Below are 21,037 nucleotides of genomic sequence, written 5' to 3'. Positions count from 1 at the left end.
AATGTGGCCGCGCAGGCTTCTGCTTCTGTGAGTCTGACGTCCTGCACGTACGTGCAGGACGTCAGACTCACAGAAACAGAAGCCTGCGCAGCCTTCTACATGGAATGTTGCTAGTGGAATAGCAACATTCCATGTAGAATCTCCAATAGTAGCAACATTCCATGTAGAATCTCCAATGGTATCTATTTTACTGTCATAGTAATGCTTGAATGTTTTCACTTATATACACTGCCAGCTAGCACATTTGCTTATTTCCGATCTGACGAAGAAGGGCAACCTTCGAAAGCTAATCAAGAAATGTATTAAGTTATGTCCAATAAAAAAGGTATCATCTTATTTTCTTTTCCATGTTTTATTTTGTTTGATTTCTATTGATAACTTTTAAGAGTGGACTAACACGACTACCACACCTCTCTACTTAAAACAAGAAAAAAGTTAAAAAAATAATATGATTGTCATTATTTTATTATTAATTTTATTGATTACATCCATTGAACAGTACAATAAAGCAAGGAGAAAAGAAAGCAAATATCAATGTTCTCTTACTGCCCCTATTCACCCACCAGCTAAGACAACCAGAGGATGACGTGGTACCCCTTTTACAAAGAGTCCGTCACCTACAGTTGTGCCATTGGGTGGAGCATATCCACCTAGTCTTTATCATATGCTTCCTAAGCTTTCACACAGTCTCTTTTTTACTCATACGCCAACAAACTTCACAGGTTATTTTTTTTTCCTTTCCTTCTCCACCCCAGTCTTGACTCAAGTTTTACCCCCCCCCCCTCTCTCTCTGTCAAATCCACATGCTTCCCACACCCGTCTTTACCCAGTCTCTTGCTTTCTTCTGCACTTCTCTCTTGTCCTTACTTTTAATCTTCACCTAGTCTCTCTCTTATATATACCCTGTACCCATTCCATTCACCTTCCTTTTTCACGTATCACCCTGTCCAAATAACCATATACCTAGGCAAAAAAATGTCCTTAAAAAAACAATATGCACCAAGAAAATCAATTCTCTGTAAGATTGAAGCTTCGTTGGAAGGGGGAAGATATTGATGCAGGAAATTAAAGTGGGAACTCTAACTTAGAAAAAGACCAATAATTCAGGGGAGACTGTAACAGAATGCTAATATCTTTGGATGTGGCAGAAAAACAAAAATCCCAGGAACCAGGGTTCAATATCTAGGTGTGATAACCATCTGGTGCCTGGGATTTATCAGTTCCCGGTTTATTACACATTTGGAAAAGAAACAAAACTAGGACATCTATCTTTCAGAATGATATGCTCTGCTTATTGCTTTCTTCAGTGCCACTTTTACTTCTTTGTTCCGAAAGCTGTAGATGAGAGGATTGAGCATGGGCGTAACAAAAGTGTAGAACACAGCCACAACTTTATTCAGTTCTAATTCATTGGTGGCTTTTGGAGGTGCATACATGGATGTCGCGGTGCCATAGAAGAGAAGAACAACAGTCAGGTGAGAAAAGCAGGTAGAGAAGGCCTTGTGTCGTCCTGTAGTGGATGGAATTCTCAAGATGGTGGAGACAATGAAAATATATGATATCAATGTTAGAGCAAAAGAAACCATAATTATGTTCAGAGCCAGGATAAAATTGATCAATTCAATCAAGTAGGTGTCAGTACAGGAGAGTTTCATCAGTGTTGGACTGTCGCAAAAGAAATGGTTGATTATGTAGGGGCCACAAAACTGCAAGAGGGCAGCAAGCATGATAGATGGTATCATGCCTAGGAAGCCACCTAACCAACAGCTCAAAGACAACTGGAGACAAACTCTATTGGACATGATGGTTGAGTACCTTAGGGGTTTGCAGATGGCTAAATAACGATCAAAGGCCATAACTGCAAGCAAGAGAAGTTCAGTGGTACCCAAAGAAAAGAAGAAATAGCATTGAGTAAGGCAGGCTGCAAGGGAGATTGTCTTCATGTCCAATGCCATGTTGGCCATCATCTCGGGAGTGGTAACAGTTACGTACCAGATCTCCATAAAAGAAAAGTTCCCAAGGAAGAAATACATGGGGGTGTGCAAATGTAGGTCACTCCACACTAGCATAATTATAATAAGATTCCCCATGATTGTGAAAAGATAAATACATAATAGTAATAAAAAAAATAAAATCCACCATTCTTTAATGCTCGGAAAACCAAGTAGAATAAATTCTACTGGAACACTTTGATTCATAATTCATCCTATGGGGGAGGAGGGGGTTAATCTGCAAAATACAGACAGAAGAAAAAGGAAATACATTGAAAAAATTACATAGCTCACCTTCAACTGCAATATGTATATCTTAGTACAATTTTTATAAATCAGGTGTAGCTATACCTTGAACATTTCTATAAAACTGGAAGTGTTTATTGAGAAAAAAAAAATGAAACGTTATACCTTGAACATTTAATTTTTTTTCTCAATAGCCATTTCGAATTTTCATGTATTTTCCTGTGTTCCACCTTATAAACACCATGATTCAAGTACATGTGATAGAGGAATGGAGCCAGGAAAGTTTCATTTCATATCATTTCTGGGACTGTTCATTTTTCTTTTACTTTTTCATTCTGTCACAGGAGAAACGTTGTTAAGAGTGCATAATCTTGCAGACAGAATGCAGACTCTTTCGAACGAGTGCATTCTATTCGTGAAGAGCGCATCATATGTAGGAAGGGGACACGCTGTTTTCTTTCCTAAAAAAAGGGACGTTCTTCATGAATGATGCATGCTCTTTAAAAAAGAGTGTACTCTCTTTTCAAAAAAAGCACACACGAAAACACCAAATGCCCTATTGTTGCTGTTTTTCATTTGTCAATGATATGGGACATTTTGTTGACAATTCCTATGTCATTTTCAATGAATGCACATCCCCAATATACAGCCCTGTTTAATAAGGTATGCTAGCATTTTAAAAAATTATCCTGCGCTATCCTTGTAGTCACCCACAGGAATTGCGTGGACGCCAACACAGTTAACGTGTACTAAAAATACTACATAAGTATTGCCATACTGGGAAGGACCAAAGGTCCATCGAGCCCAGCATCCTGTTTCCAACAGTGGCCAATCCAGGTCACAAATAGCCGGCAAGATCCCCAAAATGTACAAAAACATTTTATACTGCTTATCCCAGAAATAGTGGATTTTCCCCCCAAGTCCATTTAATAACAGTCTATGGACTTTTCCAAACCTTTTTTAAACTCCGCTGAGCTAACCGCCTTTACCACATTCTCTGGCAACGAATATCAGCATGCCTCTAGCGTGGCAAAGTAAATAGGTCATAGTAATCATAATATATTATTAGTTTGGACTGGATTTGGTTTTAATTTTTTTAATTTCTCACGTTTTCTAAATCTAAAAATTCTAGGCAACTTGTAACCAGATTCATATGTCATTCCCCTGTCCAAACAGACCTACGAACATAGTCCCCCCCCCTTTTTTTTTTTTTTACAAAAGTCACGCTAGTGGCTGCCACGCGGCAGTGCCGACACAGCCCATTCAGATCATTTATAAGTATGTTAAATAACTCCGGACCCATTTCAGATCCCTGCAGCACTCCGCTGCCTATTCACCCTCCTACAGTGAGAAAAATGCCCGTTTAAGCTTACCCTCTGTTTTCTGTTGAATAACAATAATTCACAGCAAACGTCACCCTCTTCTGTAAAGTTTTTTCATCGGCCAAAATACAATGAGTAAAGAAACGTACATGGAGGCAACGGATTCATTACTGAATACTTAACTGATTTCAGTTTTGGTTTTTTTTTGCAGCTGGAAAATAGCTGAGAATTCCACACCCTTGACTGATTTTATAATGCAAAGCACCCAGTGCAATGTAAGAGGCCTTTTATTTGTTTATAGATAGCTTCAGAGTCCACATCCACAAAGGAGTTATGGGGCTCACTGGGGAATGTGAACTTCTGCTGCAGTTTCAAAGCAATATATATCATTCGGAGATGGTATCTGCAGAGCTGCCAAGTGATTTAGTTCCAGGAGGGAGGCGCTTGGGCCATTTCTGGGCTTTTTGAAATTATATCCCAAAGCAGCACGGTATTTATAATCCCTGGGTCTGCCAACTGGAAACGCTGCTGCAGGTCCCATAAGGAATCCGGATGGGATTGTTAGAAATCCAGGACTGGTTTACAATCTCCCTCTTGGAAGTAAAATCACTTGGCAGTTCTGTATCCTTGAGCCTCAGTGACGCTACTGAAAAAAGAGTTCTCGAGGAAGGTTTGTAAACAGCAGTTAGAAACATATAGAGACACTTTTCCAGAGATACAAATACAACAGTAATGTGTATACATAAATGGATGGATGTATTTTCTTAAAGGATAATTTGATTACTCAGAATATGTGGACAATATAGATATATGTTTATTTTTATTATTATGAAAACATTATTAGGGACCCGTTTACCAGCACACGCCAAAATGAAACTACCGCCGGGCCAGCGCTCCCGCCTGGCGGTAATTCCAGATTTGGCGCATTTTGTATTAATGCGGCTTACATTAAGTCAAGAGTATACAATTCAATAAAGAGATGGCACAGAAACAGAATGGGACAGGAGGGGGAGGTACACGGGATGACACGGGCAAAGGACAGGGGTGAAGAGCCGACAAGTGGCAGAGGTTAAACAGAGGAGTAGCCAAGGGGATAAGCCTTGGCGAATAAGAAGGTCTTTAAGGACTTCTTGAACTGCTGATGGTCGACGAGCTCCTTAAGCTGTCGTGGCAGGACATTCCAGGATTTTGTGCTGATGTAGGGGAAGGACGAAGCATAAAGAGTCTTGTGTTTTACATGCCTACGGGTGGGGTAATGAAGATGGAGGTGAGTCCTTGCAGAGCTCTGGGCATCCCTAGAGGGCAGATCGATTAGTGTAGTGCATTCCCATATCACCTGGATGGATTATTTATTTATTTATTCCTACGCATGCCGGTTCCAGCGGTAATAATTGGCACTTGGCGCACGTAAACTGGTCACCGCGAATATAGTGCGCAAGCCTCTACCACTAGATCAATGGGTGGAATTAAGGGCTCAGGCCGGGTTTGGGCACACACTGATTTCATTTTTACCGCAGACCCTTTTCCCGTCCCATTAAAAAAACACACACACACATTTGTTTTGTAGATGCGGTAAAAACTGGCCCGGTGCGTGCCCAATACACGAACCTACACTACCGCAGGCCACTTTTTTACCCTGGCTTAGTAAAAAGATCCCTTAGGGGGTTGTTTACTAAAGCTTAGCTCGAGGTATGTACAGCAGGGCACATAGGATTAAAATGGGCCCTGCTGCTGCTAAGTTGAGCTAAGCTTTAGTAAAGAGGGGGATTAGTTTGTAAATTAGAGGATTTTTATTTTATAGACGTGCACAAAGATGGTAAACAAATGTTTGTGTTATTTTCACAGTAATGTAGAATTTGGCGAACAGCTCACGAACACTTATAAAACAAACCTCTACTAAATTGCAACAGGTTTTTTAACCTCGTCGTTCATCCCCTACAGAAATCGATGGGCTCAATATTCAAAGGATTTATGATCCTAACTTTGACAGTTATGCTGATAAACTGGCCTCTTTGAAAATTTAATAGGGATAAGGCCCCTTTTTACGAAGCCTTGCTAGCAGCTGCCATGCGACAACGCCAACATTTTGCTAATGCAGCTTTGTAAAAATGGGTGCATACCTTTATTCTCAAAAGAGCCAATATTTGGCCCAAAGTGGTGAGTGGCTTGTAGACTGGCTATGACCCTGGTTCAGCCCATGACTATGATCAGACTTTGGCGGGAGAGGGGTCCAGAGCCCGAGGTGAGGGGGCACATTTTACCCCCCCCCCCGCACCACCGACCCCCCCCCCCCGCCATTGCCGACCCTCCCCCCGCCACCAACACCAACAACTTTGACCCCCCCTGCCGATGACCCTCTCGACCCCCCTCCCGCCGCCAACCCTCCCCCGCCATCGTCTACCTTTGCTAGCGGGGAACCCCAACCCCCGCCAGCCGAGGAAGAAGAGGACCTCGGCTGACGGGGATTGAGGTCCCCCGCCAGCAAAGGTAGGTGACGGCGGGTTGACGGCGGGTTGGCAGCGGGAGGGGGGGTCAAGAGGGTCATCGGCAGGGAGGTCCAGGGCCAAATCTACGGGGGCCCAGGCCCCTGTGGCCCCATGTAGCTAAGCCCCTGGGCTGAACTAACCCTGGATATTCAAACCTGGGGCATGTGCGGTTCCTGGCGTTCAATATTGGGGCATGTACACTGACCAAGAACTTAACTGGGCACTGGCTGGTATTCAGACTGGTGCCCAGATAACTCATGGTCCGATGATCAGAAGCAAACAACATGGGGCTATAACGCCCCTATGATCAGAACTAATAGCATGCAAATTTAAGCACACTATTAGTTTTGAACATGGGGGGGGGGGGGGGGGGGTAAAGTGTCAGAGTATTGTGCCTGAGCATGCATTCAGGTACAATCCTCCCACACTTGTTTGAAAGGTCCAGGCTGAACCTGTCAAACACAGGAGCTGGAGGTCCATGGCACGTCCATTTTGGGTCTGAGACCTTACCGCCACTCATTCACTTAGCGGTAAGGTTTCACTCGTTAACCGGGCGGTAACCGTCAATGCGCGTACACTGCCGGTTACCACCCGGTTAGCGCCGCATGTTTGAAAATAATATTCCATTTGAATTTGTTTAAAACTAAATCCTAGTTTGTTTCTAACAAATTGAATCACTTTAATTCCAAACTAAGGATGTATTTATAATCCCCAGGTTACATGGATACCCTTATCAGTCTACCATCTAGGAATTCTTGCAGATCATCCCGTTCATATGTAAACCTCCATCATCCTACCTGCAATGGTCTCAAGTATAAATCCACTTATGCTTCCACCTTTTCCTTTATTAGCACTGAACTATGGAATGCATTACCTAAATCTGTGAAAACTATTCATGATCATCTGAACTTCAGAAAATCTAAGACCATCTTATTTGGAAAGGCTTACCCTAATGGACCCGTCTTAAATCCATAATTCCTGGAATACAACTAGTCTATGGACCTCATGAACCCTATTACCCTTCCCCTCTTTTCCCTCGCCCCTTGAAATTACTATCCTTCCCATTCACCTTATTATACTTCGTTTGTTTTGTTTACCGGATTGGCGATTGCCTTTACGGTCTGATGTTAGCCACATTGAGCCTGCCAGTGGGTGGGAAAATGTGGGGTATAAGTGTTAAAGTAGCAAAAATCAATGGGAAAGAGAGCTCCGCTCACTTTAATAATTTTCCCAACAAACTTTAGCGGATCAAATTAAACAAATTGCAAGAAATGAATTGATCGTAAACGGAGGACAGGACCTCAGACTGGTGACATCTTAATCTTGATCTCACTTAATACAATTACATATAATGCCACCATATTTTAATCATAGGTCCATACCAACCTCCTTCCATGGTGTTCACACAAATGTATATACACAAATATAATGTGATACAAAAAAAGCAGCCAAACGTATAGAGCAAGGCAACTTAGCTTTGTTGCAGCTTATACTGAGGGCCTCCCCAACGGTCCCGTTTCGCTGGGTCAAGCTTCATCAGGGAGAGAACGCCCAACTGCACGCCTCTGCTCAATTAAATGATGGCTCAATCTCAATATGTCAACAATTCAACGCGTAGGTGCTGACCGCGTAGAAATGTTATAAATAAATAAATAAATAAATTAAACATGCATTTGAAAGGCTACAGAGGAAATTGGAGGGTCATGGGATAGGAGGAAATGTCCTATTGTGGATTAAAAACTGGTTGAAGGATAGGAAACAGAGAGTGGGGTTAAATGGGCAGTATTCACAATGGAGAAGGGTAGTTAGTGGGGTTCCTCAGGGGTCCGTGCTAGGACCGCTGCTTTTTAATATATTTATAAATGATTTAGAGATGGGAGTAACTAGCGAGGTAATTAAATTTGCTGATGACACAAAGTTATTCAAAGTCGTTAAATCGCGACAGGATTGTGAAAACTTACAAGAGGACCTTACGAGACTGGGAGACTGGGCGGCTAAATGGCAGATGATGTTTAATGTGAGCAAGTGCAAGGTGATGCATGTGGGAAAAAAGAACCCGAATTATAGCTACGTCATGCAAGGTTCCACGTTAGGAGTTACGGACCAAGAAAGGGATCTGGATGTCGTCGTCGATAACACACTGAAACCTTCTGCTCAGTGTGCTGCTGCGGCTAAGAAAGCGAATAGAATGTTGGGTATTATCAGGAAAGGTATGGAAAACAGGTGTGAGGATGTTATAATGCCGTTGTATCGCTCCATGGTGCGACCGCACCTTGAGTATTGTGTTCAATTCTGGTCGCTGCATCTCAAGAAAGATATAGTAGAATTGGAAAAGGTGCAGCGAAGGGCGACTAAAATGATAGCGGGGATGGGACGACTTCCCTATGAAGAAAGACTAAGGAGGCTAGGGCTATACAGCTTGGAGAAGAGACGGCTGAGGGGAGACATGATAGAGGTATATAAAATAATGAGTGGAGTGGAACAGGTGGATGTGAAGCATCTGTTCACGCTTTCCAAAAATACTAGGACTAGGGGGCATGCGATGAAACTACAGTGTAGTAAATTTAAAACAAATCGGAGAAAAGTTTTCTTCACCCAACGTGTAATTAAACTCTGGAATTCGTTGCCGGAGAAAGTGGTGAAGGCGGTTAGCTTAGCAGAGTTTAAAAAGGGGTTGGACGGTTTCCTAAAGGACAAGTCCATAAACCGCTACTAAACGGACTTGGAAAAATCCAAAATTCCAGGAATAACATGTATAGAATGTTTGTACGTTTGGGAAGCTTTCCAGGTGCCCTTGGCCTGGATTGGCCGCTGTCGTGGACAGGATGCTGGGCTCGATGGACCCTTGGTCTTTTCCCAGTATGGCATTACTTATGTACTTATGTACACAGTTAAGTTTATTCTGAATAATCAAACTACCCTTTAAGAAAACGTATGCACAGGTTTAAGTCAGAAGCGGAGCCAGGTTGACGGCGTGGGGGGAGCGAGAGCGGCGCAAGAGCGGACTTCCGCCGGTGCAAGAGCACATTTTCAATGCGACACGTTGAAAAAAAAATAGGCGCCGGCACCAGCAGAACTCCGTTTGGGGGAGCGGCCGCTCCCCTGGCACCCCCCCTGGCTACGCCACTGGTAAGTGTGTGAGTTTTCTCAGAGGGCTGTAATATTTGTATCTCTGGAAAAAGAGTCCTCTATGTTTCTCACTACTGTTTAACTCCCACCCCCCAGTGGCACTGAGGATCAAAGATACAGAGCGTTCCAAGTATAAACCAGTTCAGGATTTCTAACCACTCCATCCAGACGCATTATAGGACTTGCAGCAATGCCTTTATTGGGTTCACGCTTCTTTGGGATAGAACTTCAAAACCAGGAATAGCCAAAACATCCTCCCTCCTAGAACTAGACAATTTGGCATCTCTGCAGGTACCCTTCATGGATCATATATTGTTTTGAAATTGTGTGTGTGTGTGTGTGGGGGGGGGGGGGGTCTTTCATTAAAGATGAGCTGCAGTTATCTGCTGCAGGACCCATTTTATTCCTACGGGCCCTGTTTCAGATAATTCCAATTAATCTTTAGTAAAAAAAGACCCCCCTGTGAGGGCAGTTAACATGTTTTCAACCTGTAATACCCTAGTGAGATCCCTGAATCCTTTGAGGATGTAGACTCAGACGCATTTATAAACAAATAAAAGGCCTTTTATAGTGCAGTGGGTGCATTCTAGAGAGCGGGATTCCCATTTATTTTCTAGCTGCAACAAAAACTGGAATCAGTTAAATATTTGTCAGTGAGCTCACTGCCTCCGTGTTCATTTCTCTCCACCTTGTATTTCTTCTGAAGAAAAGTTGACAAAAGACGGTGACGTTTGCTGTGCATCCTTAATACGTTGATCAGGGCCTGGCCTACAATTCCCTTCGAGTTCAAGTGGCAGGCGTTGGCCTGCTTCCGGGGGAAAGTCTCCAGCTTGTCCCTTGCTGCTCCTCCGGATAGTGTCCGATTTCTCAGAGGGGCGCTTCGTCTTCGTCCTCCTTTGCGGTCGCCCTGTCCGGCTTGGAACCTGGGGCTTGTGTTGAAGGCGCTCCAGCGATCTGACTGGATCGAGCCTAGAACTTGGATTTGGAAAAGGTGAGTAATTAAAAATTAAAAACCAAATCCACCTGCTTCTATTTATAAAACACTAGCCTAACCAGGGATATATATGTGGGAATGACATTTCGTATATGCCCTTAATGCCATAAGCACTGATGGCTAACAACCAGACCTGCACAAGTAACTTACAACATTCTACACGTCTTCTGCCCATGTTCTGCTCAGATTCCATCCTTGTGTACGCCTACATGTGAAATACATGCTATGTAAGATATCCACCTATTTACAGAATAGCACTTCAGCACCTTAAATACATAAAAAATGGTATTCTAAACATTTAGGTGCATAACTGGTGCACCTACGTTCTATAATTTTCCTTGCAAATGAGAGAATGGTATCTAGGTGATTATATCTGATCACCTGAGGGTGTGAAAACAGGAAAACAAGGCGACGGAGAGAAGTGAAAAAAAAAATGCTTGAGTGCACAGAATGGCTCATTGCTTGAATTAAAATATCCGGTATAGTTAGTCATGAGAGATTATCTAGAGAATTGTGTACAGAGCTGAAAGCACAAATCAACAGTTTGTATACGGATTGGGGACAGTCCAGATAAGATTTATCAAAATTCTGACATAAGGACATAACATAGTCAGACCAGTGGGCCATCTAGCCCGGCTTCCTGTTTTCCAAACAGTGGCCAAGCCAGGCCACAAGTACCTGGCAGAAACCCAACTCGTGGCAACATTCCATAACTCCATACTACATCTCAAGTCCCTTTAAATGAGACCCAACACCCTAAATATATAGCAGTGAAGAAAGGAAAAGAGATATGATAAAAACATGTAAATACCTCATGGACCCTTTTACTAAGGCATGCTCAAAATTGGCCTGTGCTGGTGTAGGCGTCTGTTTTGTTTGTGCGCTAGTCTATTTCCTGAGTGTGCCTGGAAAAAAGGGGATTTTTTTTAATGTGCCAGAAAATGGACATGCAGCAAAATGAAAACCAGTGCACGTCCGTTTTTGGCCTGAGACCTTAATGCCACCCATTGACTTAATTTGTTACATTTATATCCCACATTTTCCCACCTATTTGTAGGCTCAATGTGGCTTACATAGTACCGGAGAGGCCTTTGCAGACTCCGGTGTAAACAAATACATTGTGGTAAGATCAAGTTCATGTGGCACAGCCACACTAGGGAATCGTACAACGGAAGAGTTGTGTTATGTCCATTACGTGCTTTAGTTTGGTTGTGATGCAGAGATTAGGCATTTAAATTGGATCGGTAGGGTATGCCTTTTTAAACAGGTTAGTTTTTAGTTTTTTTCCGGACGTTTAGGTGGTCGTACGTAGTTTTCAAGGCTTTTGGTAATGCGTTCCACAGTTGTGTGCTTATGTAGGAAAAACTAGATGCGTAAGTTGTTTTGTATTTAAGTCCTTTGCAGCTTGGGTAGTGCAGATTTAGGTACGTTCGTGTTAATTAGGATGTGTTTCTAGTTGGTAGCTCAATCAGATCTGTCATGTATCCCGGGGCTTCACTGTTGATTATTTTGTGAATCAGAGTGCAGATTTTGAAAGCAATGCGTTCTTTGATTGGGAGCCAGTGTAGCTTTTCGCGAAGAGGTTTTGCACTTTCAAATTGCGTTTTTCCAAAGATAAGTCTAGCTGCCATGTTTTGAGCGGTCTGAAGTTTCTTTAATGTTTGTTCTTTGCATCCCGCATAAATTCCATTGCAGTAGCCTATGTGGCTTAGTACCATTGATTGTACCAGGTTGCAAAATGTTTCCCTCGGGAAGAATTGTTTCATGTGTTTGACTTAATGGTAAGGTCTCACACGCTAACCGGGCAGCAGTGGCGTTCCTAGGGGGGCCGACACCCGGGGCGGATCGCCGATGCGCCCCACCCCCCGGGTGCAGCACCCCTCCCCCCCGGTGAAAGAACCCCCGATCCCCCGGCGAAAGAACCCTCCCCCCGGGTGCACGCCGCTGGGGGGGGTGCCGCGCCTGCCGGCTCTTCGTTTTCATGCTCCCTCTGCCCCGGAACAGGAAGTAACCTGTTCCGGGGCAAAGGGAGCATGAAAACGAAGAGCCGACAGGCGCACGGCACCCCCCCCCAGCGGCGTGCACCCGGGGCGGACCACCCCCACCGCCCCCCTTGGTACGCCACTGCCGGGCAGTAAGCGTGCAGCGCGTGCCAACTGCCGTTTGCCACCGGGTAAGGGCCCCGTGGTAGAAAATAGAAAGTACAGTGATACCTTGGTTTTCGTCGATAACCCGTCCGAAACCAATCGGCGAAATCCGAAACCGACAAAAACCAAGGCAGTTATTTCCATATGGAATTGTTTGGCTAGATGCGCGGGGTGATGCTCACACAATGAGTAACAATGCCACACTGAGCAGGAGAACGCTTGGGTCACCCTTTGTTTTCGCAAAATTAGCAGCGAGGTCACATGGGCACGCCGACGAAATCCGAGACAAATTTTTCACGGAAAAAATTGCCGAAAACCGAAACCCATGATAACTGAAGTCAACGAAAACCGAGGTATTACTGCATTTTTGACCACGTATTCTGGGGTGAGCGCCAAAACTAGAATTACCCAAAGTTGCTACCCTATAAACTACTACTACTACTTGACATTTCTAAAGCGCTACTAGGGTTACGCAGCGCTGTACAATTTAACATAGAAGGACAGTCCCTGCTCAAGGAGCTTACAATCTAAAGGACAAATGTACAGTCAGTCAGATAGGGGCTTAATGCTAAACGATTTCTTAGCGTGGATCTTAACAGCGTGTAACTATAGGTGCCATTTACTGAATCTGGCAGTATATGTATATTTTCCTGCATCCTTGTATGCATTGTGCAAAAGTTTCCATGCTCAGCAAAACCTTTGTAAAATACTGAGGTCATCTTTTACCAAGCTGCAGCAAAAAGGGGCCTGCGTTGGCGTCAGTGTGTATTTTTGATGCACGCTGCGGCGCCCTTTTACTGCAGCAGCCTGTAAAAGGTAGGTCTTTCTTATTTTAAAGAAATAGCCCTGCAGCAAGTGAAGCACTGCCCGATTATTGCCAGGTACACACATGCGCTACAAAAATAAATATATTTTTGTAGCGCTAGATATGATGGCATGCTGGGGATAGGAAGTACCGCCGGAGTGCTACAGTAGCCCGGTAGTACTTCCTTTTTAGCAAGCGGTAATCTAGGGGTTTCTTCCATCAGGATGCTTGCACATGGCTTGATGTTACGGCACTTGGAAGAAACCCCTAGAATTCGGGACCCTGATGCAGCAGAGAAGGATGTGCCTTATGCAAAATGCTGGCCGTCGTTGGTCTTGGGAATTTGAGAATCCTGCTGAGATGCATTATTAAGTTAAGTGTGTCTACTATGATGATAAGTCTGTGCACTATATTTGAATTATGGACTTTGTTAGTATGAGAGAGGGGAGGTTTTTGTCGATGATGAAGAGTTGACCACTCTATGATCAGTGTAGCTCTGTAACTTGAACATTTTTTTGAGTTATATTATTATTTTGTTACCACATCCCTTTTGGATATAAGTATAAGATGTCCAAGAAAAACCCAGATATTCAATGCTGGTCACCAAAAACGGCCCAGCATTGAATATCCGGGGACAGCGCCACTTGTAGCACTTAACGTGGGTTGCCTCTCGCGGTCCCCATATCGGGTCCCTTAATATTTCTTTCTGCTTGTTTTTAGTTGACACTCAGTGATGTGGGATAGAGCAAAGGGTTCAATATAAAATCCTTTGTCTGGCTTTTATGATTTTAAAACAGCAAGTCTCAGAGAGATTGATTCAGCTGATAAATGTGTACTCTAGCTGCCAATCATTGAGATCAAGAATGAAAAATGTACTAGATATTTCATCCCATCATATGATTTGGTCCGATGAATAAAGACATGAGAATTTTTTTACATTTCAGGTCCAGTTTACGGAAATAGACTACCTTTAAGACATAGAAACATCACAGATTTTAAAGAATTTAAAAAGGAACTCAAAACTCTGCTGGGGGAATGAGTAAGGGTCTGGTCCATATTGGTTTAATGCCAGGTTGATTTTATTTGTAATGGTGTTATGCTTTGTGTATGCCTGTTCTGTTTTATATTATGAATGCAACTTTGTGATCCGCTAAGAGCTATGGATTAAACAGAATATAAGTTTTGTAATAAATAAATAAATGATGAATGATGAACCAAAGTGCTCCAGTAGAGTTTATTCTACTGGGTTTTCCGAGCGTTAAAGAATGGTGGATTTTATTCTTTTTTATAATACTATGCATATACCTCTTGACAATCATGGGGAATCTTATTATAATTATGCTAGTGTGGACTGACTTACATTTGCATACCCCTATGTATTTCTTCCTTGGAAACTTTTCTTTCATGGAGATCTGGTATACAACTGTTACCATTCCCAAGATGATGGCCAACGTTGCAATGGGTATGAAGTCAATTCAGTTTGCAGCTTGCATTACTCAATACTATTTCTTCTTTTCTTTGGCTGCCACTGAACTTCTCTTGCTTGCAGTTATGGCCTTTGATCGCTATCTAGCCATCTGCAACCCCCTAAGATACTCAAGCATCATGTCCAATAGAGTTTGTTTCCAGTTATCCCTGAGCTGTTGGTTGGGAGGCTTCCTATGCATCCTGCCTTCTGTTGTTCCTATTGCTCTGTTGCAGTTCTGTGGCCCCTACATAATCAACCATTTCTTTTGTGATGGACCACCACTGCTGAAACTCTCTTGCATTGACACCTACTTGATTGAATTGATCAATTTTATATTGGCCTTGAGTACAATTATGATCTCGTTCCTCCTAACATTGATATCATATATTTTCATTGTTTCCGCCATCTTGAGAATTCCATCCACTACAGGACGGCACAAGGCCTTCTCTACCTGCTCTTCTCACCTGACTGTTGTTCTTATATTCTATGGCACTCTGATTTTCATGTATGTACGTCCAAAAGCCATGAATGCCTTAGAAATGAATAAAGCTGTGGCTGTGTTCTACACATTCGTAACTCCCATGCTCAATCCTCTCATCTACAGCTTTCGGAACAAAGAAGTAAAAGTGGCATTGAAGAAAGCAATAAGCAAAACATATTATTCAAAAGGAAGATGGACATTCTAGGTTTTTTTCAACTTTTTAATAAATATTCAGGTGCCATAACTATCTGGTTCCAGGGAATTGTCAACTCCTGGTTATGGCACCTGAATATTGAATCCTGATGCTGGAAAAATATAGGCGAATAAAACTGGTGAGGCCCAAGCCATAGCAAGCTTCATTTGTGCTACTGTTCTCAAAGGGTTATGGTCACAGAGCTGACAGCAGGCTTCAAGATGTGAAACTGATTGCTTCTATAAGTGATGTGCAGTCGTGCTCTGAGGACTGATTTACTAAACTACTTTTCTCCACAGAACAGAATGGAAACATAACATTTATAAATCAGTTCCTGATATAGCTGCTTCAGACCTTGGAGGGGATTACTTCATTCCCATTACTAAAATAAATTGGGGACAATGTCAGAATAAGTGGGTGGAAGGAAGGGAGCAACGAGAGAGACCTTAGATGGTTGTCCCTAAGTGGTTCGGTTAGCTCCGACATTCAAAGAAAATTTGTGAAAGCATGGTTGTATCGAATGTCTCCTGTTAGAAAAACTACCATGGGTTGCATTAATTTGACTTGTCACATTACTAAATTGTACTTGCCAAAAATAATAAATTACCACTGGATCACTTTATCTGTTTCTATTAAATACTAGTTCAAAGAGAAGTCAACGTTGTCTTGTACCGTGCATGGATACAATCCAGTATGGGAGATGGCTTATTTCTTTCGGAAATACTGTAGCTCCCCCAGGCAAATGACTCTAATGCAAATTTGGACTTGGTCTGAGCTCTTGCCACAATGAATGATTTTTTTTTTTAGGTGTCTGGAGATTCAATGGTTTAATTAGAGTACATACATGTAGAACATGTAAGTGAAATAGAGCAAATCAACTGCATCTTTCTTCCACTTACGGAGAACTCTGACTCAAAGATCTCAGGATTCACCTGAAGGATAAGTGGTAGAATTCTCTAGAACTGTTAAGCCATTCGCAAATACCATTCCGATCCATACACCAATGTCATTAGGAGTGTGCACTCTTTCAAAAAAAAAAAATGCTCACTCTTTGAAAATAAATGTGTACTGTTCCAGAATGACTGCACCTCTTTGTAAATAGAATACACTCAGCAAAGTGTGCATTATTATTGTCAAACAAAAAAAAACCCAGATGAAATGTTTTTCAGTTTATTTTTGTTTGTTAACAACATGCGATGAAATTAGAAATATCAACGAAATTTCTCATGTAGTTGCTAACCACAATGCATCCCCCTATCTGCAGGATCATTGAGGGGTCCTTTTACTAAGGTGCGTCAAAAAGTGTCCTCACCAGTGTAGACGCGTGTATTAGATGCGCGCAGGTTCATCTTTTGGCCGAAAATGGACGTGCGGCTAAATGAAAATTGGCACGCGTCCATTGTCCATTTTGGGCCTGAGACCTTACTGCCACCCATTGACTTAGCGGTAAGGTCTCACACTTTAACCAGGTGATAATCGTCAGTGAACACACAATGCTGATTACTGCCTGGTTAGCATCCCGGTGCGCCTACTGGACATGCGTACAAAATGAAATTACCACCTGGGCCACGTGGTAGCCTGATGGTACTTCCAAATTAGAATGCATTGGGCACATGTAGGTGCCTACAAGGCTTAGTAAAAGGGCCCCTGAAAGATATGTCCATAATGCCTTGCTATTGTCCATTTGTGTCCATCCTGAAGGTCTAGCTAGGTTTTCTCAAATGTGACTTTGACATTCTCAAGTTGTCTTAGTCAGTGGGTTAGTAGAGAGTAGCAGGAAAGAGACCATATTTATTTTGTTTTCTTAATTTTCTGTTGTACTAATAAATTGATGTAATCTGCAAAATTAATAATAAAAAAAATGAAGACCTTTATTGTTTTTTCACTTCACTGCAAGGATATATCCTAACTTCCAGGAATAGAGCATGACCCCTTTAAGATCTTACTCACTGTGAAAAAAAAATATTTTTTCTTCCTTCTAATTTTTATATTGTATTCCTTCGATGATGATTGTACAATTATACCAAGCATTTCTCTCTCCCCAAGTAAAATGACAAAAAAAAAAAAAAACATTATAAAATTATTAAGAGTTACACATCTTTGGCTACTTTTTATTGAGTATTTCAATAACTTTACATACAGTATGTTGAGGAAATCAAAAGAAAATCTCATCAAGTACATCTAAAGGGATAGCTAACACTCTTTGAAGCCCATATTTCCGACGAAGAAGAGTTCAGACTTCATACTGGAGCAGCAGGTTTTTTTAAAGGACATACAGGTACATGTCATCATTGAGACTTCTAGATTTGGGTATCTCAAGTTTTGCTAGTATTTTAGAATGTGATATGCCAAAGTAGAGCTTGTTCTAAAATAAAATACTCAAATCAGGGGTGTAGGCAGACAACAGATTTTGGGTGGGCCTAGACAAGAATTGCATGGGCACCAAGTGTTTCCCCCCCCCCCCCCCCCCACCACCAAAACAAAATCTCAGCTGGTGGGAAAACGCTTCTTTCCACCTTGGCAGTCTGCAGCAGGCATACGCTGAAAACTGAGCATGCGCAGGTGCCAATATTGTAGAGAGTAATGTTTTTGTTACCATCAGGGGGAAGTCTTCTGCTAAACGTCTGCTACTGTTGGGTGGGCCTGAGCCCTAAGTGGGTAGGCCCCGGCCCACCCAGGCCCACCTGTGGCTACGCCACTGACTCAAATGAAGGTTCCAAAGAAGTAAAGGAGTAGCTTAATGGTTAGAACAGCAAGCTGAGAACCAGTGAGGCCTAGTTAAAATACCACTGTGGCTCCTTTTTGTTTTGGGCAAGTCACTTACATGTCCTTTATTTTTATAAGCTGCAGTTAAATTTGGCCTTACACAGGTTTTTCCTGCATGCAAAGGACATTTTTACCACAGTCGGGAAATGGCTGATTTTTAATTTTTTTTTTCTATTAATAACCATGTGCTAATTTTGCCATTAATGTGCAGCCATTAATAAAAAGTTACTGGGGGAACATTTCCGACACCTATTTATAGGCAGTGAGGGCTCACACAGTAATCCTTTGCTAATCAATGCATAGTAATGTGAATGTGCCAGGGCCGCCAAGAGAGTAGGCCGGGCCTGCCCCCTGCTACTGCCGCCCCCCCCCCCCACTGTCGATCCCCCCACCGCTGCAGTCTGTGGTCTCACCTGCCTGCCTCCTTGGCTCCGGGCCCCCCTCATTCAAAGCGGCAGTCGCAGATCATGCCTCTTCTGGCCTTCCCTCCCTGTGTCCCACCCTCGTCTGATGTAACTTCTGGTTTCCACAAGGGCGGGGCACAGGGAGCGAAGGCCAAAAGAGACACGATCTGCGACTGCCGCTTTGAATGAGGGGGGCCCGGAGGCAAGCAGGTGAGACCACGGACAGCGGCGGCCCTGGAATGTGCTAACTGATTACTGATTAGTGCAAGAATGCCCACTTTCTGCCCCTTGAAATACCTCCTCCAACATTTTTTTTTAATTAGCATGCGGTAGAGTGTGCTGAATAAGAACTTAGGGGCCCTTTCATGGAGCGGCGGTAAGCCCAATGTGGATGTGGGCCCCAGTGGTAGTTCCAGGCCCAGTGTTTTCCATTTGCCATAGTACGGAAAACAGCTAGGTATTTTCCAGCGCCCTACCCTATCAGCTTGCAAAGCAGATATTTGAGGTTCAGCTTTGCAAAATTTGTCTTCAAGCAGACTGGATCCTCTCCCACCTGGTTAACAAGTACTGAATAGTGATCCCTAAAATAACCATAGGCATCTTTTGTCTGTATATCTCATAGACCATCCTAAGATTTCACCCATCTGAGCATTTCTCAACTAAGGAGAGAAGTTATCGACATAGGTTACTATTAAGACAGGTTATTTCGCCACCAGCCATTTAAGACCCTGTGCTAAAACAGCATGATTTATAGTAAAATAAGCCATCTGAACGGTAGCCCATGTTGATAACGTTCCCCCTTAATGTTGATACTTTGCTAATGATTGCACTCTACATCAAGGGCAAAGTCTTAAGGCTCCTTTTACTAAGCAACGGTAAGCCCAACACAGGCTTACCGCTCGCTTTACAGGCGCCTGGAGGTACGTCCCACCTCTAGTGCGCCATCATTTCTGGCGCTACAAAAATGTATTTATTTTTGTAGCGCCGGAGTGTACCTGGCGGTAATCTGGCAGTTCCATGCTCTGCCCGGTTACCACCGAGTTAACACGGGAGCCCTTCCCGCCACCTCAATGAGTGGTGGTAAGGGTTCTCCCTCCGAAATGGCCGCATGGCAAGTGCTTTACTTGCCGCGTGGCCATTTCCCGCAGGAACGCAAGACTTCTCTTTCACCAGCTGCAGTAAAAGGTGCACGTGCACGTGCAAAACACGCGCTGATGCCAGCACCAGCCCCCTTTGGCCGAAGCTTGGTAAAAGGGGCCCTCTAGTGTCTCCGCAAAATGATTTTTTTTCTTATGACGTTCATGATGGCTCCTTTAAGCTCCTTGTTCCTGAGGCTATAAATGTAAGGGTTGAGCATTGGCGCAATCACAGAATAAAGCAAGGCCCCAATCTTCTCTTGATCCAGAGAGTGGGTGGATGCCGGCCGAAAGTACACACAGCTGCCAGTGATATAAAATAAACCAACAGTGGTCAGGTGGGAAACGCAAGTTGAGAATGTCTTACTTCTGCCTTTTGCTGACGATATTTTTAAGATGGCTCTGATGATATTAACATACGAGATCAGTATAAGTACAAAACAGCCTAGCATTAGCAACCCCCCTACCAAAAACACAAGGATTACATTGATAGTGGTATCTGAGCAGGAGAGCTTTAGAAGAGGTGGGATATCACAGAAGTAATGGTTAATAATGTTGGATCCACAGAAATTTAACCTGAACGTGTTACTGGTGTGTATGACAGAATAAATGACCCCAACGAGCCATGAAGCGGTGGCTAGAAGGATACACACTGTCCTATTCATAACAATTGGGTACATCAAAGGATTGCAGATGGCCACGTAACGATCATACGCCATGGTGGCCAACAGGGCAGACTCCGTCGCCGCCATGGAAAGGAAGAAAGACAATTGCACCACACAGGCGGAGAAGGAGATTTTCTTCGTCTGCGACAAGAAATCCGCAAGCATTCTAGGAACTGTGATGGATATGTAAAATGTGTCCAAGACTGACAAGTTGCTGACGAAAAAGTACATGGGGGTATGGAGTTGGGACTCTGACCTTATGACGGTAAATATCAAAAGATTTCCCGTCAGTGCAATTATGTAGATCATTAGAAAGACCACAAAGTAGATAATCTGTAGCTCAGCAGAATCAGAAAATCCCTGGAAAATGAATTCTGTCACTTTGGTTTGGTTCCTTCTTTCCATTGTTTAGGCTGGTCAGTTAACTTCATCTGTAGGGAGAGGCAAGATGCTCCGTTAAATGACTTTTCAATGTAATAATGCTAATTGTTGTTATGTCTTATCTGGTATTTTCAGGACATGTAACAAATTTAGGAGTCCTTTTACTAAACTGCGGCAAAAGGAGTCCTGTGGTGCCCAAATTTGCTGAATGTCAAGGCCCCTTTTGCCACAGCAGGTAAAAAGGAAGAAAAATGAAATGGTTGTGTGATAAGTATGCATTTGCCTTGTGGCCATTTTGGGGGGAACCCTTATGACTACCCATTGAGGTGGTGGTAAGGGCTCCCGAACCAATCCAGCAGTAACCAGGCAGCAGTGACGCTGCCTGATTACCGCCGAGTAACCCCCTGCGGTAAAAAAAAAAAA

At 43.1% G+C, this 21,037-nt stretch overlaps 3 protein-coding genes across 3 annotated transcripts; 1 reads left to right on the top strand and 2 right to left on the bottom strand.

Annotated features, from left to right (window-relative positions):
- Positions 1-1,265: 1,265 nt before the first annotated feature.
- Positions 1,266-2,198, bottom strand: LOC115457119 (olfactory receptor 6N1-like). Its single transcript, XM_030186543.1, has one exon. The coding sequence runs from the start codon at positions 2,196-2,198 to the stop codon at positions 1,266-1,268; it is 933 nt and encodes a 310-aa protein (XP_030042403.1).
- Positions 2,199-14,326: 12,128 nt separating this feature from the next.
- LOC115457118 (olfactory receptor 6F1-like) lies at positions 14,327-15,274 on the top strand. The gene has a single exon (XM_030186542.1). It carries the CDS (start codon positions 14,327-14,329, stop codon positions 15,272-15,274), a length of 948 nt encoding a protein of 315 aa, XP_030042402.1.
- Positions 15,275-19,693: 4,419 nt separating this feature from the next.
- On the bottom strand, positions 19,694-20,638 carry LOC115457117 (olfactory receptor 1019-like). The gene has a single exon (XM_030186541.1). It carries the CDS (start codon positions 20,636-20,638, stop codon positions 19,694-19,696), a length of 945 nt encoding a protein of 314 aa, XP_030042401.1.
- Between the last annotated feature and the right edge of the window lie 399 nt (positions 20,639-21,037).

Source organism: Microcaecilia unicolor, chromosome 14 (genome assembly GCF_901765095.1).
Source record: "Microcaecilia unicolor chromosome 14, aMicUni1.1, whole genome shotgun sequence".
Lineage (NCBI taxonomy): Eukaryota > Metazoa > Chordata > Amphibia > Gymnophiona > Siphonopidae > Microcaecilia > Microcaecilia unicolor.
This window is presented reverse-complemented; position numbering and strand designations above follow the sequence as displayed.

Excerpts from the sequence above, each read along its gene's own strand:
- LOC115457119 (XM_030186543.1), bottom strand. The coding sequence starts at position 2,198 with ATGAATCAAAGTGTTCCAGTAGAATTTATTCTACTTGGTTTTCCGAGC.
- LOC115457117 (XM_030186541.1), bottom strand. The coding sequence starts at position 20,638 with ATGGAAAGAAGGAACCAAACCAAAGTGACAGAATTCATTTTCCAGGGA.
- LOC115457118 (XM_030186542.1), top strand. The coding sequence starts at position 14,327 with ATGATGAACCAAAGTGCTCCAGTAGAGTTTATTCTACTGGGTTTTCCG.